The sequence below is a fragment of the Camelus ferus genome, chromosome 31 (genome assembly GCF_009834535.1).
Source record: "Camelus ferus isolate YT-003-E chromosome 31, BCGSAC_Cfer_1.0, whole genome shotgun sequence".
NCBI classification, from domain to species: domain Eukaryota; kingdom Metazoa; phylum Chordata; class Mammalia; order Artiodactyla; family Camelidae; genus Camelus; species Camelus ferus.
The window spans coordinates 9,775,970-9,800,793 of NC_045726.1; the positions used below are offsets into that span (position 1 = coordinate 9,775,970).

Genomic DNA, 24,824 nt, shown 5'->3' on the forward strand with positions numbered 1-24,824 from the left:
ATAAAGGTTGACAAGTCATTCTGGCATTCCTATTGATAATATATTTTTTATTATGGAAATCTGCAGAATCTCAGCTGAATAAAGGGAACTGCTGGATTAACATAACTAGAGTGATCAGCTTCAGGAGCCAGGACCCAGAAAAAAATGAGTGATATGGCAACAGTTATTCACGCCCTAACTGTGAGAAAAGAGGCACATTTACTTCTCCACAGAGCAATATAAGACATGTGGAAAACTGATTTCAGATTAAGCTCCTTGGCTACCATTCCATCAGAAAACAAAAAGGACTAGATATATTTAAATCTATACTTTAATTTTTATCAATGTGTTACATCAGGAATCTGATATTCTCCAGTTACCAGTTTTCTTTTGATGATAAACAGTGAAAGCCCTTAAAATAAAATAAGCTGAGTATTTGTCCTGAAGAACAGCAATAAAGGGGATGCAATCTTGGAAGACTGTCTTCCTAGGATGGCTGTGAAGCCAGTCCCAAAGGACTCAGGTGGGGAAAGCAGGAGACGGCAAGATGTGAAGAAGAAAGCAGGCTGAATCCCAGGAGAAACAATGACAGAAGCGGCCCTGATGGCTTGTCAAGAGGGTCCTGCAACAAACGACTGTGTTCAGCAGTTCTACTTCAATTCACACTTTCTGTACAGAAAGTGATCTGTTTCATCATTTTCAGTTTAAGTTTAATTTTCTTGACACTCTAAAATGTAGGTAACATTTTGCATTTCCAATTCTGAAATACCATCTAAAGGTTGCCTCAAACACAGAAGCTACAGTGGAAACAGGAAGGATATTCTTTGTCTTCTTTCAGAGGAGCTTTCCAAGGATGCATTAAACAAGGATTAGCAATGACTACCTCTAAGAAAGTTTCTTCTCTCAAGGAAGTGATTGTCTTGTTAGAGAGCAAAATATACATTCAGAGAATACTCATTGCTCTAAGTGTTAGGTTCCTTTTCCTAAAACCCATGTGGTTTTTGGCCTTTTGTTTTCTGTATCTTATTATTTAAAAAATAAATTCATCCTCAAAATATTGTCTCCTGGTTGCTAAAAGAAAGTTTGTATAACTTCGTATTTAATTCACAGGGCCTAGATTCCTATTAATCTCAGAGTACTTCTTTTCCGATCTTTTCCTACTCCATCTATCTAATTTTTAGACTCCATCTCGTCATCCACTGATTACAACAGATAACCTAGTCTTCCAGTGCGCTGAGAGATAGGGCTTAAAAGAAAAAACAAAACAAAAAAACAGGAAAAACAAATACACCTAAGTTCAAAATTAAAATGAATGGTAGGCATCAGAATGCAGTCCATTTTACAAGTTGCATATTACTTTTAACACTAGAGAAAGCAGAAGATCTTGTAAAACTAACAACCTGAAAACAAAACTGGAAAGTTAAAAAATGGGCAGACTCTGGACTTTAAAAAAAAAAAAGTCAGGTTGGAATTCCAGTCTGGCCTCCCTTTCAATTAAAATCTGCTCATCAGAAAATTCTCTAAAATCAAGTCCCTGATTTTTCCCCCTTTAGCACGGTTGTATGGTTTGCACGATTTAACTATAAAATTATTTCAGTGAGATAAAATCCTCTGGACCAGGATCTTTTTTTTTTTTTTTTTGAAGTCCACTAGCCTACTTATATTTATCTCAAACTTCATTCGCAGTGCATTCCACAGATCCACCAAAACTGTTGATAGTTCTCAGCATAATGAACTGGAAAGCAGAGAGCTGTCATTTTCAGTGCAATATAGTCAATTAAAGCTGATTCTTAGCCAATGAAGACTTGTTAATCTTAAAAACATTTTTTCCTATCCTTTATGGAAATGCCACCATTAAAAACCTTCATTTCTTTCCTCAAGACCCTGCTATACATCTTTCCCCAAATTTATACTGAACAATTTCTCCTGTATATATTTCAAAGCCATGCTTTTTATTTGCATTATTACTCTTTTTGTGGGCAGCTGCATCTTCAAGCAGCCTTGACTACAGAGTTTAAGAGATTAAAAAAAAAACTTGAGCCAACACTGTTTCCCCTATAAAATATGGTAAGAGCTGTTTCCAACCACTTGTCCCCTAAAGAAAGCAGCCTAACATCAACAACCTAATATGCTCAGAATAAGTTGAATATAAAATCTGTTTTATTAACAAACTAATAAGAAATTTAAGTTGGGTAGAGATAATTTTTCCTGTCAAGTGGGAAACAGAGAGCTTACTGTGAGTTAAAAACTCCCCTCCCTCTGCCCAATGATGAAGTTTTCACATTGTACTATCCAAAGAAAGAATGTGCACTTTACTATTATACTCCCTTCAATCCTCCCTACTTTAAATATCTCAATCATGGAACCCAGAAAAATCCACCTAAATGTTCAAAGTACAAAATAAAGCTCAAAGGAATATGGTAGCTAAGATGAAAAAAAAAAAAAAGGAATGAAAGAGCCTATAGTCCTTTCTTCTTCTATTAATGTGGCATACAGACTTAGGAGGAGGTAGAGAGTATTAGTGGATGAGAAAAAAACAGAAGTAGGAGGAAAGAGAAAGTAGGATGGTAGGCTTTACTAATTACCTGCTTACCTTCCTGACAGTTTCAAAGCATTTGGGGGGTAGCAGAGAAACATGTTATTTCACTAAATAAAAGGCAACACGGTAAGAGAACGGCTGCATCTCAATTATATTTTATCTTCAGCTCTATCCTTGCAAGCCTGCCCACTTAAGCTTTTACATCACTTTCCTATCTTATTACCTCTATGTTGTGGTTTGGTAGTTCAAGTAAACGCTTTTCCCCTGGAGGAAAAAGATGCTATTGATTTGCTTAAAAGTACGGATGGAAAGCATTATCTTGAGGAGGAACTGCTTCTTAATAACAAAACTACGGATTTATCCATTTCTTTGAATGTCAGCACACCACTAAAGGCTAAAAGAAGGCTGAAGAGAGAGGTAACATCCTTAATGTCAGGTCTTTTGTTTCCTTGTTCTAGCGGTACTGGCTTGGCAAAGTAATCCAGTTCCCATCAATAAACAATACAGGTCTATCCAAACTACTTTTATAAAATAAGATCTTGTTTGGATATTTTTATACAGCATTTATTTCTGTAGCTACTGATCTGCTCTACTGCTCCATCTGTTTAAATTCAGGAGAGGGAACCAAAATCCAAAATTTCATTTTAATTCTGGGCCAAACACCGGGCCTCCTTCATAGGGTAGATATTTTTCAACTTCAAGTTGACTCGCATGTCTAAATTAGTGGCATTCGCTTTTGTTGTTGCTGTTGTTTAAAAAAAAAAAAAAAAAGGAAGGAAGGAAGGAAAAAAGGATGAAAAGAAAAACCCCTCTTTCTTTCTCTTACAGAGGAAGCACCTAACTCTTCAAAAGCCTCTAGGGAGATGCTAAAATGGCTTGAAATATTTTAACAGCAGCTTTCTTGCAGAGGCCACCGACGAATTACCCCGCAGTAAACCAGGCAAACACACCGAGCGCAAAGGGGGCAGCGGAGGAAGCATCCAGGAGGGAGCCGACTTTGCGAACTGATGGGAGGGAAGGGACAACTTTTGGGCGCTGGAAGCAGGAGGCCGGCCAGATGCTCGGACCCCGCCCGGGCCCGGGGAAACCCCGACGCGGGTCTCCGGCGGCCGGGCGCGCAGCGCTCAGTGCATTGTCCTCCCCGCCGGCGCCCGCGTCCCCCACCCCCGCTCCGGGCAGCCGGGCAGCGCCACACGCCCCCGCGGCGGGCTCCGGCCGGGCACCCTCCCCTGCGAAGGGCTGGGCCGGGGGCGGCGGGGAGGGAGCGCGGGCCACACTCGCACAGGTTGCCCGGCGCGGGCTAGGGACCGAGGGGCTTAATCAGGTCTGCGGGCATCTGCCCGCCTCAGCCCCCAGCCCCGAACTTGGCGCCCCCGCACCCCGTCGGCCCGCCGCCCACCGCGAGAAGCCCCGAGACACCCCGCCACAGCCCGGCGCCCAAGGCTTTTGTTTTGGCCGCGACGAGAATAACGATCCCTGAGGAGGAGGTGCCAGGGCTGCCGGTGGCTCCTCCGCCCGGGGTTAGGCAGAGAGCAGGCAGCCGCGGCGGCACCTCCTCAGTCCCCACACTCCCCGAACCCTCTTCCCGCGGAGCCGGGCGGGGGGCTGCACACCCTGGGGCTCACCTCACACCTCGGGGCTGGGCTCCCGGAGGGCTGCGGCGTCGGCCGGGGGCGGCCGCGGGTCCCTCAGGTAGGTAAACGGAGCGAGCGACGACCGCCTGCGCGCGCCTCGGAGCGACCGCGAGCTTTCGCGAGCGCCGGGGCGCGCGGCCCAGGAGGCGAGCGCGCGCGCACGCACGGCGCAGGCGCGCTGCACCCGCTCGGCCGAGCGCTCCCATTTTGAGCCCAGCTGCGAGACGCCGCTTCGCGCGCTTCGTTGTTCCCTTCCTCGCGTCCCGGGTGATGTCTGGCGCTGTCCTGCCCCCCGCGGAGCGGTTCCGAGCTCTGGGAGCGTTTTTCTTAAATGCGCGCAGCCCCCTTTGCAAAGCCTCCCCTGCTGAGACAGCGCAACGCCTCTTCACCCAAGCCTGGGGTGGTATTATTGCAAGACCCCTCAAAACCTGTTTTGAGAATCACTGTGCCCCTGGGGACCTGGGGACTGGAGGTGGTTAAGAGGCGGGTCACCAGGTGCTGAGGGTGGCACTGGGTGCAGGTAGAGGTAGTCATCTGGCCTATGCAGAGCTCCAGGTTGAAGCCACCGAGCAGACAGGATTCCGGCCCGTGAACAGTTTGTATCCTCTTCACCAACACCTCAGTGAGCGGGTAAAGCTTGTTATTGGTGGCATTCCCCATCTTTTGCTCCTTAGTAAGCGTTTCTCCTCGCTTTTTCTATATAAGAACTTTTGGAGCTGAAAGACTTCTTAGAAATCATCTAAACCCAACCTCTCGGGAGGGCGCAGAAAGGTGAAATGACTTACCCAAAGTCACACAGCATTTTAATGGTGGAGTCTGGTTTCAGTCAATGACAAAGCTGTTCTTTTTGCCTACATCGTTTTACCTACTTTTCTTTCTCTGTCTTTTGGTCCCTTTTCCACCTAGACTGGTAGCACACAGGACTTAAAGTAACTGATTTTGTCGCACAACAATGTGAATGTACTTAACACCCGTTACCCTTGGTTAAGATGGCAAGTTTTATGTTTCATGTATTTTTTTTTAACGGTGCTCCTTAACTGATAAATAAATACTGAATATCGAGCTTAGATAGCCATCAATATAGTTTAACACCAGAAGATGAGCTCTGGGCAAGCACATTATAAAAGAGATATAAAGTGACATTTTCAATTTTGTTAATAAGCACTTGTGCAATAACAATTTTGTTTTTAAAATAATACTGATCCGTAGGCTGATTCTTAGCAAGTCAGTGCGTCTGGGGGAGCCAATACTGCCTCTCCTGAGGGTGAGCAAGAGGGCAAAGAGCGCCTGTGAAAGCTGTGCATACCTGCTTTGTGTATTTGCAGATCCCTTGCACCTGCGGATCCTCTAGAGCTGTGCTGCTGGGTGCATTTTTATGCAGTTTACACACAGGCCTGTGAAAGCTGTCCAGCGTAGGACATATCTTGGCTCACATTCGGAGGTAGGGATGCTGTAGAAATGATCACTGAATGTATCAACATGATCACGTCTCAGAAATAGAACACTGAGTGAAAAAAGCAAACTGCAAGGTATGTAAATTGTGATACCTCTTTACAGCACCTAGCCATATTGTTTATGAGGTCAGACATGTATATATACATGCATAAAAAGTGGACTAGAAGGCTACTCACTAATTTCACAGCAGTGGTGGCCTCCAGGCAGGCAGGGTGGGGAATGAGATCCTGGAAGCTTGCAAAAGGGGCTTCCACCTGTGAACTACATGTGAAACAAAATGTTAACTTAAAAAAAAAAAAAATCTCCCTGGGGAGACAAGGATGTTTCTTATGCAAGTCTCTAAACTTTTCTTTATGGTTGAAATGTTTCGTTTAAAAGTAATGCTCAGTTATGGAGGACACTGAGCCAGTGTGCTCACCATGAACACAATGTGAGTGATGTCATTGAGACTTGGGGGATCAGCAGTCAGACTGCTGAAGGGCTGGACAAGAGGAGGCCTGGAGGATGCAGGTTGAGAGGATGGATGAAAGAGACCTTACTTTCAGGGATAAAAATACTCAAATCCAACAGGGATAAAGTACTGTGCTCTCTTTTATCCCATGTCTCAATCCATGTTGTAACCACCAATAGAAGGTCTTTAATGAGCGGGAACTTCACAGAGACACAGCACTCTCACACAGTATGTGGTTAAAACTGGTCTCTTTCTGGATGAACCCGTTTTGAAACCATAAATGTTAACTGGTAATACGTGGTAATTTAGTATTGCATCTCCTACCTCCCCCAGGCCTCTGCTCCCTCCAAAGCCTTTGTTTACTCATTTACATACAACCTGATTGTGTGGAAAAACTGCTAGGCTGGAGTTCAGACAACCTGCGTTCTAATTTCAGTCTGGCCACTTACTGTGCCTTTGTTAACTCCAGGAAAGCAACAACTTCTATGAGCTTCACTTTTCATTTTCTTTCTAAATTGGAGCTATACAAATGCTGACTATTTCAAAACTATGAAACAATACAAACACAGGGTTTGCATTTTGTAATTTGGAGGAGAGTACATTTTTATCTATTTTAGGAAACATTTGATATTGAGAAAAGTCATTTTTTAAAAAAAAATTTGGTTAGCTGATGCCCGTAAGAACTTTGCATTTACCAAAGCAGTTCCGTTCTGAAATTGTGAATGTTTTCTTTTTCTCTAGCACTTGTTTCTAGTTCCATCGCAACAGTTACCACTGTGGTCCTTACAGTGGTTATTTCTACATAACATTTTCCAAGTCTTCCTCATTAGAGTGCTTTTTAAGAAATTCTTGCAGCCTCACTCCGACTCTCATTACATGGTGGTGCTTCAGAAATGTAATTAATTAAGTCAGACTGGGTTGTAAAATTTCCCAGATTTGGAGTTATTCTTATGAAGGCATGCCATCTGCTGGTTCCCTGGTGTATCTGTCAATTGGCCTGAATTCTTTCACCCACTAAATTAAAATTCACGTGGACGCATTTGCGAGTTTGTGTGCTGGGCAGTTTTCCCACGTCCTTCCACTTCCCATTGCAGGTGCTATTCTTTCATTAAACCTGTCGAGGCTTCTTTTTCCTCCAACCTTCTTTTACCTGTTGGCTACTCTTAAAACCCGGAGAAACGGAATCTCTGAGCCCTGGAGCGACCAGACCGATATAATTGGGCATGCTCAGTAGGCTGGCCTGATTTGGAACACAAACATGTCTTGAACGAGGGCTTTTGATGCTGCTTGTTTCAGGACTACCTGCATCTTCGTCCTAGCTTTACATTGGGAGATTGCAGCCCCTCCTACCCTCTTGGCGTTGACACTTTTTCATTATATCCCTGTGCCCAGTTTTGGAGCCAGCCCTCCAGGATCTCCTGGCCAATCAAGAGGCCACACATTGTTGCCTAAGAGACCCCGGATGCCAGCGAAAAGATTTATAGACGGTGATTGGACTACTGGAAAGGGTGGGGGCTAGACAGAGTCAAAGACACAGCAGCTATGGCAACAACCAGCGCTAGAGGCTTGAAGAGAAAGACGAACTAAAAGAGGTGAGAACAGTGGGCAGTGCATGAAAAGGATGGAGATTCTCTTTCGAGAGCTCTCCTCTCAGCTCCTCCTGGGCCTTTTACAAGCCTTGTCAGTGCCCCTGGGAATTAGTACATCTTGCTCCGTTTCAGCTGCAGTTAAAGTGCCAGATGCTTCCTATTTATGAAATTAACGACCAACAAATGATTATTTCTGTGCCTATCAAGCACTAGCTCTTTGCATTTATTACAGTTTTTCTTTGTTTCTAGTTGATTATAGATGAGTTCGTATTTAAATCTAAACATACCCTGTTCCCTAATTATTTCCTGATAATACCTGATTTCCTTCTCTGATGGTACTGCAGTGTGCAATGGGTGAGCTGTGTATTAGCAGAGAAATTCAATCCTCTTCTGCTCTGTAAACTCCAAATAAAAATCCTATTATCCTGAGTCTAATCCCAGTGCTCAATTCCTAATGTTTAGTTTTACTGTACATTTCTGCTAGTTTTAATCCTTAAACCACTTCCCCTCCACTATTGTATTCATTCCCTCAGTTGATTTAACAAATATTTATTGAGCACCTGTTATGTACTACTGAGAGTAGGATTCAAGTGAGCCGTGTCAGAAAACCACATAGGCAAAGAAGCATCAGAGTTTCTTACTGTGTTCTCTGATATGAAGTTCAGTGTGTCTGGGAAGGTGGTGCATGAAGGGAGACAAAGGAGGATGAGGCTGAAAACGTAGGTGGAGGTAAATTCATACTGGACCTAGATTTGCATGCTAAGGAGCCTGGATATTCTGTAGCCATTATCAAGCCTCTGAAGGTTTTTGATCTGAAAAATGATGTGATTAACTGGTCTTTAAAAAAAAAAAAAACACTCCCTAATTAAAATGGTGGTTACCAAAGGCTGGGGCAGGGTGGTGCCAAGGGTAGGGGGAATGGGGTGATATTGACCAAAGGATACACACTGTCAGTTATAAGATGAGTAAGTCCTAGAAACCTACTGTACAGCATGGTGACTATATTTAATAATAATGTATCATATGCTTGAATTTTGCTAAGACAGTAGATCTCAAGTGGCCTCACCACACAGCACACACAAACAGGTACCGTGGGAGGTGATGGATATGTTAATAGTTTGACTGTAGTACGCATTTCACAATGTATATGTATATTAAAACATTACATTGTACACCTTAAATATATACACTTTTATTTGTCAAAACAAAACAAAAACCTCTCTAATAGCAGGTTGTAAACGCTGTTATAGCCAAGACTCCTATCTTTGTTCCTCTAATACAGGCCTAATAGGTCCTTAGTAAAGCTGGATAATGGTGACAGTGTGAAGAATGGTGTCAAGATAGGATTGGAGGGGTGTAGCCTCTGGAACTTTTCTAGGGGACCCATCCTTGCCGTTGAATGTAGAGCTAGAACCACACATTGGGGGCAAGGGTCATCGGCCCTTTTTCCTTCCTTTTTATCCAAAGAAAAATTAAGGATGAACATTCAAGGGCAGCCATTAAGGGGGAAAGAGGTCACAGAAAAGCAACAGAAAGCTTTATATGTGGAAGGAGGGAAGACAACTTGTTCTGTGTTGTTGTTTTTGTGTATGCTGTATATACATGTCTGAGTGGTCCGTACTGCGAACCTCTGTGGGTATACAGATGTGCACATTGCCCATCTTCTGGACTGGATGGAGGAGGAAAGAACTGTCAAAGGATAATGATGAAAGGCAGGGCAGGACACCTCCATTTGTCTGCTTCAGGAACTATTAGTGAGAGGGCTGTTTCTCCTGGCCAGGATCATCTCCTGAGAACATGCTTTCCTCGGGTTGATTTGAAGAAAGCCTAATTCGAATAATTTCTAGCTCTGAGGAACCAGGAAGAAGAAAACAACCAGTGCAGGGCCTTGAGGAGGCCCTAGAAAAGCTACGTTGTCCTAATTCAGAAATTGTGCCTGGAATCAGTCAGTTGTTTCCTAAACAAATGGGGAGGAGAGAGAGTTCTTGTTTACAGCAGGAGTTTTTTTACCTGGGGTGAGCAAAATTTTTTGCTCATGTGCATTTTTCTAGGGAGAAGATACATGGCTTTCATTTTATTCTCAGTTTTATGGCCCTCAAAAAAACAAGATTAAAAACAATTGGATTAAAGAGAAGAAAAGTCAAATGGAAATAAATAACAGTAACAAAAAAGAAATATATAATTTTTAACTGGGCAGATCTAGACTCAGTGACGATGCCTTGTGTCTGTAATTTGCCTGCTCACATGTACTTTTATAGCTGCCTATTAATAGTACTATAATGAAATCATTTCTTATATCTTTTGCACCTTAGCTCTTAGGAGCTAAGAATGTGACAGCTGATCTGAGCCCCCTTATTCCAGTGGACTGGTGGCTGCAGGCAACTGCAGGAAGATATTGGCTATTGTTTAAAACCCAGAGGTTTTAAAACATTGGCTTTATCTTTAGCTATAACTTAAACCTGAAAGAGAATATTACATGTCAAATAAAAGCCTTAAAAATTTCAGATCCAGCATTTGGGGGAATCTTATATCTGTGAAAAACTAATGATTTTTTTTAAATTGTCCAATATTTGCTGTTGTAGAATAATTTTTGGAGCCCATAGGTCAGGCAGGCACGTCCTGGCCCCCTCGTTCAGCTCTACTCTCTTGGCTATGAAACCCACCTTCAGAGAGGAAGGAAGACATAAACAAGCAGAAAGACTGAGGATATATAATGAAATTATCATCAGTTTGCTTTAAGTATTTTTCACCTTAAAATATTTTGTTATGGTCCTTCAAAAGACAGGTTTTGAGGCACTCTCTATATAAATGATGGATGTTCTAAGAAAGGCTGCAGGGAAGTTACTGCTTATGGAGACCACCTGCTCTGCGACTCTGCCTGACCTTTTTTTCTCTAATATCGGCAACAGCAGTTGAGGGTAGGTGTGTATATCCTTATTTTACAAATGAGGAAACTGAAGCTCAGATCTATTACATAACTTGCAAAACAGTTACACAGCTAGTTAAGTTTTAGAGCCAGGATCAAAACTGTACGGTAAAAAAAAATTATTGCAAACAACATAAATAGATTCTGGCTAATACAAGGGAAAAAAAAGGAGATTCATTGCAAAGTTATCAAGTGGCTCACAAAAGACAAGGAAAGACAAGGGGCTTCTGAGGGGTGAGGCCGCAAGGACAGCTTAACAGTCTGCTCGGAACATCAGTGGTACTGTAAACAAAAAGTCAGGATAAGCCAGCATCAGTCAACTGGCCTACCTTGGTCTCATGACTGGGGAAGGGGAAGCCACCTTGATTAACCAACCCAACAGACTCTGAACAATGAAGGAAAAGGAATTCCTCATGGAAATTAGAGTTTTTTAATCAAAGGAAGGCACACATATACTGGGCATCTAAAAATAGCATATTCCCACCGGGGGGTCAAGGGGGTAGGAAGGGATAAACTGGGAATTCGAAATTTGTACCTCTTGAGGAGTGATGGAAATGTTAGCCATCTTGATTGTGGTGGTGATTTCATTGGTGTCTGCATATATCAAAATTCATCAAATTGTACATCTGAAATATGTGTAGTTGACTGTGCAGGAATCATACTATAATAAAAGTGTTCAAAAAAAAAAAAAAAAAACAGCACGTTCCCCTAGTAAACCCAAATCTGTCCATCTCCAAAGGCTGGGCTTCGTCCCTTGCATCGTTCTGCTTCTTAAATACTGTATCAAGCTGGAACTCTTGTTACCTGGATGTCAGAAAGTTAAGAGGGGAGGAAGAAGGTCACAAGGGACAAAGATGGAGTGTTTTATATTGCATTGTGATTTTATAAATTAAAATACCTTCTTCTTTCTGTCCAATATGGTATGTTCTTAGCTAGAAGTGATTCTGGATTCCCCCCAACCCCCATGGTCCAATGAAAATAAAACAGAGTTAAACAGACCTGGGTCTGATTCCCAGTTCCACCACTTACTGTCTCTATAGCTTTGGGCAGAGCACGTAACATCAGTGAGACTCATTTTCTTATCTGTAAAATGAGCTAAACCTACCACCTCACCAGACTGTTATGAGTACTAATTGAGCATACATATAAAGTACTTGACATATAAAATGTTCCCAATAAATGTTATCCCCCCCATTACCTCTCCCAACGTACTAAAAGATTACACGATATTAGTACTTTTAGTATTCTAAAGATTATATGATTCATTTCTTCTGTAGGTTTAGTTTTTCTTATGGAACAATATCCAGCTATTTCACGATGGCATTTGCACCTCCAAAAAACGTAGATGGTCCCAAAATGCAGACAAAGATGAGTACTTGGACACCCCTAAACCATCAGCTTTTGAATGACCGGGTAAGTGACCAAAGCGCTATTTTACCAGTTGGAGCTGTGCCTTAAAGGGGAAAAAAACAATTAAAATTTTGGTTATCAAAATAGGAACAGAAATTGTTAGGATTGTATAATTGATGAAAAAACAAAATGAAGGATTTTTTTTTCCAAAAACTTTAATTGAATCCTTGCTACATGGGCAAGGTTGGCAATAGTTTCTGCCCAGAAAGAAATGTCATAGATTTCTCTTTCCTCCACTGTCACTGCTCCTCTCTCTTCCACTGTCACTGCTCTTCTCTCCCACCCCAAATGCCTTTTTTTTCTTCTATCGCTGGTTCTTTGCTGAAACCAATAGGAATGAGAGACAAGAGGGTGCTGTGTGAGGAGTTCCCTCCAAAAGAGGTTTTCTTACTAGAGTTGAGGCTACTGGGTAATGCTGTAAATTTAACCAAATAAATAAAATAAGTAAATCTCAACTTATTGCTCACATTTCTTAGGATCTCCTAAGAAGTTTGTTCTCCCCCTATATTCTGGAGAGGCACTAGCAGAAGGGACCAAACAAAGCATGGCAAAGGTGGGAAACTGAGTATCATACTGGCATGTGAGATTGGCCAGGCTCTGGGGATTTCTACTCCTGCTTCATTTAGGGGCAGAATTTCCAGCAGGTCTGTGAGCTCCTATTATCAGTAGCTACATACAAGGACCACATCTAGTTGGCAGTAAGTTACAATCAACATCAGTAAAACTGACCTCATTATCTTGCTACCATATTCTAGTTCCTCCCACCAGTGAAAAGCACCAGTTTACACCAAGCCACTCAAGCGAGACATCTTCCTTCTCCCTGTTGGGTCTGGGATTTGACCCAGGCTCTGGGATTTCTCCCAATTTACAGGTTTATAACTTAGCCTGTGACTATGGCAAAGAAGATGCTACTTTTTCCACAGTAGGAGACACGAGATTCTTGGGTCAGAGACAAAGAACTTTATTACTTGCAGTGCAGCAAGCAGCATAAGCTTGGGTTCTCTTGCCCATCTTTTCCCGTGGGGATGATGCAGAGGACGCGGATAAATACTGCACACACACTATGTTTGCATCACAGCTGAGGAACAATGAGTCCAGGGAATCCCCTGCTTTCATAATAAGCAGTAAACAAGGGTACTCTTCGTCCCAAAGGGAGTTAGTACCACATCTCTCAAGGTTCCTTACTGCCAATACAACCTGGAGAAACGGCCCAGGAAAAGAGCAGTCAGGACCTTGCATTCCTGGCATTCCAAGACATGTAGGAGATGAGAGGTTCAGGGAGGAGTGTCTGCTGGAACCCCCTCACCTCCACATCCAATTCATTTTCAAGTCTTAAATGAATCTTCTTCCTCGGTCTCCATCTGGATCCCTTTTCATTCACCTGGGTACCTCCAGCTCCACACTCTCCATTCACACCCTCATCACTCTTTACCTGGCACATTGCAATAACCTCCCAACTGGTTTTACTGCCTCTATCCCTAGCAGTCCATCCTCTATTCTGGTTCCAGAATGATCTTTCTAAAGCACCAATATAATCCTTTTATTTAAAATTAATAACAGGCTGCTCCAAAGGATAAATTCCAACCTCCCACGCATAGCACTGAGGACCCTTCATGAGCTGACTCAACCAACCTCCCAGCTCCAAGCCCTGCCTCTGCTTCCTCTCATCCTACACCCAGGCCGAGCTAAGTGGCCCCCACGAACCATGCTCTCTCATGCCTCCACGCTGTTGCAGTGTGCTCTTCATTGCCTCCTGCAAGAGTCAACTCAAATGTCACTTCTCAGGGAAGCCTCCTCTGGCTTACTTTTCTTTGTTCTCATCCCTGTTTACCAGCTTCCCCACTTGACTCTAAGGTGTTAAGGGTTGCGATTTTGTCTTTTATCTCTGCATCTCTAGTGCCCGGTATGTCTCTGAAGCACAAGGAATGGAGGCAGAGATCGGCTGTACTCCCTGGGACCCCCTTCATGGACTCATCTTTTTGTCCCCACTCCTCTCCTTCCTGAGTCTGGATTTGACCCTTTGCCTCTCTGAACTAACAGATATGCTCATTGCTCTGGCAAAGCTGGAGCATCCATCCTGGCCCCTCCCTCTACGTACTTTCCTATTTCTCCTCCTCTGATGCAAAACATGAGCAAATCTGGGAGAGAGACAGAGGAGCCAGCTTCGCGATCAGAATAGTGAGAAATAAAAGGGAGGGAGACTGAAAAGGAAAAAGATAAAGGAAGTGAGGAAAAAAGAGTGAGAAACAGGGGAAAAAGAGGCATGAGGAGAAACAAAAGGAGAGGCACAGAATGAGAGAAATCCAGCCTTCATCAAGCCTGACGAACAAGCAAGTCTATTGAAAGTCTTTTTTATTCAACTCAGCAGTTACTTATTGAGCACCTGTTGGCAATGCTCTTTGCTCTCCCACAGTTTCTGTAACAGCTTCTCTGCTTCCACCCTCCAGGAGACTCCAGTGCTTGGTTTTGAAATGTTTTCCCATAGAATTGTAAAGGTTTTACCCACGTGTGAAAAAGTGACTTGAACTGAAATACGTATTTGTTAGATGCCTTGATTTTCAGAGATTTTCTTTGAAAAATTCAAAGTCTTGATCGATTTAGCAGCCATGGAGAAAAAGTATCTTAATGGTCTGATTGCCTACCGCAGGTTGGGTTCCTAGCGAGGCAGACTCTCAGATTGGTGTGTAGGGCATTGATGTGGGAGGGCTCTCAGGATCAAGACCTAGGAGGCAAGGGAAGGACAGGACTTAGATGTGGGGCAGAGGAAGAAGCCAGGCTGTCAGGCAGTTGCAACGAGGCCTCTGCAGACCCCACAGGACACCCTGAAGACCCTCCGAGTCTTGCGCCACACTGACCATGTGGCGGATGGGATCGTGGACGAGGCAGATCTCGCAAGCTCCTGGCTATCAGCCAGCAGCACTCCTAACAGTTGAGGGAGTAAATCCTTCAGTTCTGGAGGTGGATCAGATCAGTGCATCACAGCGAGCATGCCACGGCCTTATCTCAGTTCCTGAATAGCTTTTGTCAAATTTCATGATAATTTCTAGAGATAGTATTTATTTTGTTGTTCACAACTCCCATTTGATTCCAAAAAATTTATTTTGGTTCAGTTAGGTTCTAGGTTGGAGTAAAATTATTTTTAAAAATCTTGGCTTGTGTATGTACCCATCTGTGTGTGTCCTAATGGACATAGACACACCCTTGGAATATGCATATGCATGTAGCACATTATTAATAGTGGTTGCCCCAAAGAGTTGGGTGGCATAGGGAAGTGGGAGGGAGGTCTATTCGAAGAGAGAGCTCTCGGGGGAGGGTATAGCTCAGGGGTAGAGTGTGTGCTTAGCATGCACGAGGTCCTGGTTTCAATCCCCAGTACCCCCATTAAAATAAATAAATGAACGTAATTACCCCCCCAAAAAAGAAAAAAAAAAATTTAAAAAGCTCAAGAAGAAAGAGCTCTTATTTTTTACTTTATACAGTGCAATAATATTTCAAATTTTAAAACAATTTAAAAACATATATAAATAAAAGCAAACAAAGAAAAATAACTCTGAGAATTGAAAATACAGATTCCAGATCAGCTTTTCAACTAATTTCCTGTGTGACTTCAGTAAGTCACTGATGTCTCTGGTCTTTACTACCTTCCTTCGAAAAATGAGTGGGTTGGATCAGACCACCTCAAAGTTCCCTTCCAGATCTAACATTCTGACTGTGTGAAAGGGATTAAAAACAAATGCCCAAGAATACAACTGGCCAGAAGATGTCCATACAATAATTATAAGGACTTTTCTACACTTCTGCAACCAGGCATATGTCATGAATGATCAGTGTAATTTTGAGGTTCTGTTTTTGGTTTTGGTTTTTGATTTTGCCTTTTTTCTACTCTACAGTAAAAATGTGAAATATGTAGCTGTTTCAGACTGAAACAGAATCATAGGATTTTAATTTCACAGCAGGCTCTAAGTAGAGATGAAATTCAAATGTACACGCCTAAAAAAAGTAGCATCATCAGTTTAGGAAAATGTAGCAGATTAGAAAATAATTCAGGCATTTTGAACTTTGAGAGGCGAATATTTTAAAACTATGCATTTCTTTGCCATCCAGTATTTTAATTGAAAGTGATCAACACTTCTTTTGGAGTATGGTACACACGTCTAGTTCAGTACATGTTAAAAGGGTGTTCTGAGAAAAAGCATCTAATTACCATCCATCAGTCATCATTTAGGAGCCCCCAAATGTCTTACTCCTACACTGTAATGATGTCACATGGTGCAATATGTAACTGCAGTGTCAACAGACTAAAATATCAACCGTGGGATTTTGACATGACAGCATGCTCTGAGTAAACTGTGATGTAAACAGACTGCAGCATTCTGCAAGGAAAAAAAAAATCCATTCTAATATTTCCACCTGAAGTCATACTGTTTCCCAGCTCCTTAAGATGAAAGACCTGATTGCAAATCTTTGGAATAAAGACTTGCTCCAAACCAGAGAATACATGATTCTGAGTCTGACCAAGGACCTGACAATGAAATTTGTCCCCACTTATATTTCTTGTTGAGGGTACAGTCAGAACCAGATCTGAGTTTGTCTGGCGTGTCTCCTCCCCCTCTGCACTCCCATCCATTTCTACTTGGGTCTAAATGCCTTTTGGTGAAGAAATGGATTTGCTCGGCTTCTGCTTAGTCTTGGTCGTTGGCCCTCTAAAGACCCCACCACCCACCCTATTCCTTTCCGGCCACCTTCTTGCTAACTCTCTTCTTCCCTTCAAGTCAGTGCCCCTTTCTTACCAACGCCCCCCATTGTCATTGGACACCATGGTGGTCATCCCAGCCTCCTTTTGAAAGGAGATTGTGGTCTTGGGACCTTTTTTCTTCCCACTGTCAGGCCAAAGCATTGGCAGCAGTTCAATGAGAATGTAGGACTGGAAGTCAGGGAACAGCAGGATTCTAGTGAAGAACCAGGTTCAGAGTTGAGCTGCACAGACAGTCTGGAACCAATGATTTTTTAAAAAATCTATAAATGTAACCCAATTGGGCCTTGTTTATCCTCTCTAAAATAAGGGAATTGAACAAAAAGATCTTAGGATTCCTTTGAGCACTGAACTTCTATGACTTCTGAAGTCAAAGCCAAAGCCTCAGAAACCATAGACATTTTGTTGTTGTTCAGTCAGCAGGTGTTTATTCAGGGCTTGCCATCAAGACTGCAGAGCATAGAAGACAAAGTGGTTGTAATCTGCGTGGGAAGATGAAAGGAACAGGACCACCTGGAGAGCAAACAGCAAACCCAGTAGTCCAGGCAGAGCGTGGGCTGTAGGTGGCATATGGAAGGAGCCAGATCAGTGGGCATCAGCAAAGTGCTGGTGCCAGTGACCAGGGTTGGAAATTAGAGGATTGATAAGATTTGCTTAGATACAGGAGAGTTCAGGAAATATTCGAATCCAGATTTTTGAATCTTCTGTGTTCTATAGGTTCTCTCCTTTTTTCATCTAGAAATTGTGAGTTTATCTGTTCCTGTGTTTTGACAGCCTTAGTAGCCCAGGTGGCAGTTAATTGGGGGGAGGGGAGAAGGGTATTCTTTTTAAAGTACAGAATGTGTCTACCTGTGATGTGTGAGATTCTACGGTTGGTATCAAAGATGACCTTTTACAGGTCTTGAGGTTGTTGTTGAACCAATTATTTCAGTCTCCGTTTTGAATGCCCTTTGAAACTAGAGTTTGAGAGTCTAAAAATGAGAAGAAAGCATTATCTGTTGGAAGCACAAAGCCAGCTTCTCATCCTCCTCCACCCAAAAGGGAAGAAATAGGCCTGAGCTACTTTCCAAGTAGGAACGTTTGACAGTGCTAGAGAAGTTAGTGCCAAGAGGAAGGGGGAAACACTGAGCCCGGTTCTGAAAGCTGCCGGAGGGTGTGTGTGTGTGGGAGTGAGAGAGACGTTCACATCTGTTCATGACTCTCTCTTGCTTCCTCTCCCCAGAACTCCCTCCCCTGCCAAGCATTCTCACACTAGTTGTCCCTCCCTCGCTCATTCAAATACACAAATGATTAATTCTCAGAAAATCACCTCTTTACCAATATATAAATACCACTCACATTGTGCCGAGGTGCACGCACACAGATTTCTAAGCTGCAGACATATGTCGTGTATACCCACTGATACATGTCCACATGGAGATGTAAAAACAGAGTCTCTCCCTTGCAAATTTCACAAGTTCTCATACTTTTGATGTTGAAATATTTGGCAGGAGGTTCTCCATTTTCCTATTTTTTTCCTTTGTCAGTTTTTGCATCTCCTTTCAAATTCCAAAAATGATTTCACTTTACAAGTCCATTCTTTTCCTATGCCTTGCCTTTAAGAAAAATGATTACTTCTTCTTTAAGGTGAGTTATCCTACATGGAGGAAAAAGCGAAACTTTGCCCAAGTTCAAAATCATAAAGTACCTTCTCAGGTATAAAATCTGTCATTTTGTACTCAGTTGATATAATGAAAAGACTGCCCAGTATTTATTTATTGATGCTTTTTTGTAACGGGTATTTTGAACCATGAAATATGAAGTCATTCCATTCTTTTTTTATTTATTGTAGTTATTTGAAGAAAGAAGAGCCCTGCTTGGAAAATGGGTAACTGTTGAAAGTATACTTACTTTTTTATTATGTTACATCATCATAGAGACCAAAGAATTCAGTGTGTACATAAGGTAATGCGTGATTGCTCATTGCCTGGGACGTTTGATGGGTATTTTCTGTATATAACAGTTAGGGTTCTGTCAGAAAAATAGAAATCATACCAGTTATTTTAACAGACACAATTTAATGAATAGAACAGGTTAAACAAATACTAGAAAAGGCAAAAAGAGAACACTGAGGTACCACTGAGGTACCATGGAGATAGAGATGCAGGAAGTAGCTATGACCAGCTTCACTGATACCTCAGGAGCCCAGAGAGAGGACTCTGGAGCTGGGACCATCCTTCTAGAGGACTTAGACGTCTAAGGAGTAAAAAGTAGATGGTGTCATGCCCAGCTGATGCTGATATATCTGAGGAAGCATGGTTCTGGGAGTGTGGAAAAAGCAGGATACAGGAGTCAACTGCGACGGCCAGGGTGAAGAGTTAGGGGGACAGTGCCAGGAGCAGCAAGGAAGCAAAGAAGTAAGGATCTACTTCCTCAGTTTCCTTCTAATGCCCCCCTTCCCACCAGCAGCATTTAACCAAGAGCCAACTGTCAAAGGAGAAATATGGTTCACAGAGCACCAAGCTCCCATGTCCACAGAGTATAGGAAGGTGGGTTTGGATCTGAGAAATGATGGCTAAAGAACCGGCACGGTCCGTCCACTTAACCACTTAACATCCATCTACACCCCTCATGCGCATGTAACATCCATCTACACCCCTCATGCGTATACTTAAACCTGCAAAGGAAAACTGTAACAACTTTATGTTCTTATCTAACAAGATACAACTACCCTTAGTACAAATGAAGACTTTCACACTCTTCCTCAAAGGAAACACAGAGTCTTAGTGATTGTTGTCCATCCTTGAGTCATCCCTCTCTGGGCAACGTGTCTTACTCATCAAATTCCTCAGGAGTGTCACCTAATAGTCTCTTCTACCCAAGAGGATTGAAAACATGGTTATGCGTGTTTATCCAGACTAGAGAAATATTCACAGGGGACATGAAAAAACATGCACAAGTATTTTGCAGTGTGTGTGTGTGTGTGTGTGTGTGTTGGAAACATCCTAAATGGTATCAGTAGAAATTGAATAAATCGTTGAATAAGTAGATTATGGCATATCCATTCTACTGTGAATGATTGGAGAAAATATTATGCACTGGAGTTCATTGCACATCAGGACATTTATGGCTATATATATATGTGTGTGTGTGTATATATATATATATATATATATATATATATATATATATATATATATATATTTTTTTTTTTTTAATAGAGATACTGAGGATTGAACCCAGGACCTTGTGCATGCTAAGCATGTACTCTACCACTGAGCTATACCTACCTCCTTCGTTTGTTTTTAAACTGTTGTGTATATTCCATGGGATGGGTATACTCTTAATTTATTTAACTGCTTCCCTATTGATGGATATATGTGTGTGTGTGTGTATGTATATGTATACGTAAATACATAGAAATGCTTGAGCATCAAACTGCAAACTGGTTATTACTGGGGAATGGAGTGAGATTTGATTGTGAGGAATCATAACAGATTTTCACACTTACTTCTGTAAGTGCCTATTTGAAACTTTTAAAACAATAAAGTATTCATGCTTTAATTGCGAAATTAAGTGTTTGATCATAGGATTCAGAAACTCAACCAAGTTAAGATCATATAACCAATAAGGAAAAAAAAAAGAAGTGTCTTTCTTCATCTCGTCCCCCACACCCCGGGAACCTTCCTTGCCATTCAGTGTGAGATGAGAGGCACTAGCCACCATCCTCACTTCCCGAAAGTGCAGCAAGAATCCTTGTAACAACTACTCTGAGAAGAGGGTTTCACAATTCTCTCCAGAATGCCCTATAAAAAGACATTTAAAATAATTATAAAATAGAATTCTACTATATGATATAAGACAGTGTAACATAGCATAATATAACATAATGCAATATAATATGTAATATTAAAAACGAGGATTTCACAATTCTCTTGCCAAAAAAGCCCTATAAAAAGGCATTAAAGTAGTTATAAATTAGGATTATATTATATGATATAAGATAGTATAGCAGAATATAATATAATATAATATATAATATTCAAAAGGAACTAACTGTGAAGTGAGGTACCGTACATGATACCAGGATAGAAAAATGGTCCTAGCTGCTCCCCAGTCTCACACATCAGATCCCTGGCTACAGTGTTAAGGCTATTTTCACTTGAGAGGTGATGCATGAGAGACTGGGAGATTACCAAATTCCTGTACAGTTAACTCCTCCAGGGATTATTTACTTTTTGGATTATTCCTAGCACCTTTTAAATTCCAAAGGGATTTCCCCCCAACTGTTAAGCATTCTTGTGAGTCACCTACCCACCTTCAATTGGTAGGAGTTCAAGGAATGCAAATTCGTTTTCTATTAGCCTAAATAAACACAATTAGAAAGGAAAACCCCTCCAGGCACAGAACACCTATGAAAGCCAAATATAAATTACCTTTGACGGTTGTAATCAGGGAAATAAATGAAGAACCAATGTAATTATCTCTTTAATCTCTAGAGGAAAAGGTTTTAATGTTTTCTTTTATGGATTTCTTCAGCACTTTATAATACTAATGTTCTTTTATATTCATTTTAAATCACTTGTTCTTCAAGCTGAGGTCGTTCTCTTTTTGTGGGCACCAAGGAAAGCAAATGAGCTAACCTCAGCCATTCCAAACATACTTCCCATCCTTGTCAGTGTACAAACAGGGTGATCTCATGCCTTTTAACTGTTTACATATCTATTCGTTTTACGTTGGTTTATCTCACGTGCTTATTGTTTTAACATGACCATGGTATTTTATAATACTAGCTGCCGTGTCTACAATGAGTCATTTACTCAATTAGGATTTCTATACACATATTGTTTTATTTAATCCTCAGAACAACCTTACAATTGGGGTATGATTATTCTTAATGTATAAACGAAGAAATTAAGAGGTTGTTAGTGGTAGAGCTGGGATTTATTCATTTATTTCCGAAGCGTATTAGAAATAATAGAATGTTGGAAGGGAGACTCCCAAGGGCCTCATTCCCAAACCCACCATCCATCCATAATGCCATACTTTCTCCTCTCATGTTGATATATTAGTTTGCTTAGCTGGTCCACTATTGTTAGGCATTTGGGGTTATTTCTGATTTTTTGCAGTGATAATAATATCACATAAAAATTTCTTTGTAACCTTAATCATCCTGGGTCCCCAAGTAGCTCAGTTTCTAGAAAGCTACAGAGCACTGCCCAAAAGTCATTTTTAAAAATGAATACCAATCTTCATTTTGTCTCTCAAAGGAATCACAGGGGATCCAATTCAAAACTCGTAATGGTGCTTCTCAGCTCTCCCTCCTTCCTTCCCCAGTTCCCTCTCATCTGTAACTGCTACAAAGTCAATTAGAGTCTGAGCCCCAAAGTCCCTACAAGCGCAAGCTCCACCGCTCTTCTGTCTCCATACGCCTCCCCACTGGCTCTTCATTTTATGGGTCAGTACAGCTTCCTGGGCCCTGGGCTCAGCCATTCTGGTCTGGCTTCTCTCTGTTCATTTTAATAATCCATCCCCAAAGGAGAGAAGTCTCTGGGAGTTGTAGATTATGGATATGCAGAAACAGGCATAAAAGAAATCTGGGAACACTCACATGTGAATACATTTTATTCATTTGTTTGTAAGTTAAGGTTTTTGGTGGGTTTTTTGTTGTTGTTGTTGTTGTTTTTTAGAATTCCTACCCCCCAACCCTGCTCTTGAATTAGTCTCCAAAGTGAGATTCTTGGGTCACTGAATAGATCTGTCACAGTGCATAGTTTTAATCAAGAAGTATTCCTTCTAATTTAAAAAATACATCCTATGATTATAAGGAAGTTGACTTGTCATAAAGCTTATAAAAATACATTTTTGCTTTATATGCCTTTTTAGGTGGTCAGTGTATTTTATGATTGCAACTAAAGTGCATTATAAAATTCTGATTACTTTATAATAACTAATAAATATCCATCTGTGAAATGCACTAGTATACAAACACAAGTTGCCCCAGATTTCTCTATTTTCTCTTCTCTAGTGGAGAAAGGAGAGTTTTATACCCTGCTAATGACTCCTTCAGCTGCTAGATGTTCCCATAAGACCCTTTCTTTTGGTTTTGGCCAGCCCTCAAGTTCTTCCCTCTGACCCGTCACTGATCTTGGAACCAGTCTGGGGTTATCTCTGCCGAAAATTGTGAAGTAACCGAAGCTTTTGTTTGGCATGCCCCGGGTCGCTTTGGCATGTACTTCTTGTCTCTGGCACTCTTTTTTCCCAGGTCCCCCATCAGTGTTTTCTCTCCAGTCATATCAATCATTTACGTATTAGTAGGACTTCAACCCCACATGCTCCCCTTCTCAGGAATATGTGCTCCTTATACCTTATCTCCAGTGTGAACACAAAGGTTTGTTTCTGGTCCTGGAGTTTTAATCACTAATGAGCTAATACAGAAACTTGGGGGGTGGGGAGAGGCTGCCCAGGCGTCTTCTCTTGAAGTTGTGCCAACGTCCCCGACTTAGGATGGTTCCACTTAATGACTTTTCAGCTTTAAGATGGTACAAAAGTAATAGACATTCAGCAGAAACCATATTTCAAACTTCAAATTTTGTTCTTTTTTCAGGCCAGCCATATGTGGTAGGATTCTCTCTTCTGATGCTGGGAAGCCCCCAGTTAGCTATGTGATCACGAGGGTACACAACAAATACACTTACAACCATCTGTACCCAGACAGCCATTCTGGTTTTCACTTTCAGTGCACTGTTCAATAAATTACATGAAATAGTCAACACTTTATTATAAAACAGGCTTTGTGTGAGACGATTTTGCCCAACTGTAGCCTAATGTTAAGTGTTCTCAGCACGTTTAAGGTAGACTAGGCTGAGCTCTGATGTTTGATAGGTTAGGTGTATTAAATGCATTTTCGACTTGTGATGTTTTTAACCTATAAGGGGTTTATCAGGATGTAACCCCATTATAAATTGAGGAAGAATTGTCTTTTAAAAGTATACATATTCTCAGTTTATGAATATGGCCAGCCTCCAGCTTATTGTTCTTACGTAACTAAAAGTTTTGAGGTCAAGTACACTTCTGTGCACACGCTGGTCTTGCACGTGCTCACAGATGTAAACGTGAGAAAGGACAGGTAAGTGGAAAAACATGGAGTTTACTAATTTGCGAAAGAAATATATGCTATCCATTCAGAATAAATGACTAAACTCGCTTTCTGTGCCATTCTTATCTCTTTTGCATGACAAATCTCTGGTAGCAGACTAAACCTGGAGTTTATTTTCCCTTTTGCTTTTTTTTTTTTTTTTCCAGTTTGACAAATGGACAGACTCTCAAAGGAGAAGAATCCTGACAGGCCTGTTAGAACGCTGCTCCCTGTCACAGCAAAAGTTCTGCTGTCGAAAGCTTCAGGAAAAAATTCCGGCAGAAGCGCTGGATTTTACTACCAAGCTTCCTAGGGTGTTATCTTTATACATCTTTTCTTTCCTGGACCCCCGAAGCCTTTGTCGTTGTGCACAGGTGAGAACAATGAAGCAGTGTCCAGCATTTTGTAAAGGCAGCCTAGAAAATTCTGAAACTTGAGGGAAAAAAAATACACACTCACAGAACCAAGGAGTTGATGAGATGGTCAGTATGTTTGGTCTGCACAGTTGGAATTAACCTCCGTCTCCTTTGTGTCTAACTCTGCATTTTGTGCTCAAAAGGGGAAGATGTATAAGACACCACTACTGTCCACAAAAAAGTATCAGCTAGTAGGGGAGACAAAGACACATATGGGTAACATCGTCAGCAGAACAGTCTTACATTACGCAGCACAGAACAGCAAAATCCTCAAGTAGACAGTGCAGCCCATTCATAAATAGAAAAACTCAAAATAAGGTGCTGATGACATAAACACAAAACAATGTGAGACCGAAAGAGTTCAGAGTGAGCAGATGTGCTCATGGGGGTGAGGGGCAGGGGCTGGGGCTGGAAAAGGATCTGACCATTATTTTCTTACAGGTAATTCCCTGGTGTATCAAAGTGTATTATTTAAGGTGTAAAACTGGTAGTCATTTTGTTGATTCTTTTCATAGAATCTAGTAAGACCGCAAACTACCTTGTTACCCTGCATTC

General features: G+C 41.6%; 2 protein-coding genes across 4 annotated transcripts in view; one reads left to right on the forward strand and one right to left on the reverse strand.

The window, feature by feature from the left end:
- The window catches only part of FZD3 (frizzled class receptor 3), a 59,393-nt gene extending 55,092 nt beyond the window's left edge, over positions 1-4,301 (reverse strand). The window contains exon 1 of one of the 2 annotated variants that reach the window (XM_032470864.1): positions 4,144-4,301. The gene's annotated coding sequence lies outside the window, so the exon portion shown is untranslated. The remainder of the gene's footprint in view (positions 1-4,143) is intronic. The other variant, XM_032470865.1, reaches the window with a different exon arrangement.
- A 231-nt stretch (positions 4,302-4,532) lies between these two features.
- Positions 4,533-24,824, forward strand: part of FBXO16 (F-box protein 16) — a 44,998-nt gene continuing 24,706 nt past the window's right edge. The window contains exons 1-7 of one of the 2 annotated variants that reach the window (XM_014556311.2): positions 4,533-4,782; positions 5,478-5,681; positions 7,451-7,650; positions 10,429-10,565; positions 11,851-11,986; positions 18,568-18,603; positions 24,021-24,227. In XM_014556311.2, the coding sequence (XP_014411797.1) occupies positions 11,891-11,986; positions 18,568-18,603; positions 24,021-24,227 (339 nt within the window). In that variant the 5' untranslated portion in view covers positions 4,533-4,782; positions 5,478-5,681; positions 7,451-7,650; positions 10,429-10,565; positions 11,851-11,890. The remainder of the gene's footprint in view (positions 4,783-5,477; positions 5,682-7,450; positions 7,651-10,428; positions 10,566-11,850; positions 11,987-18,567; positions 18,604-24,020; positions 24,228-24,824) is intronic. The other variant, XM_014556310.2, reaches the window with a different exon arrangement.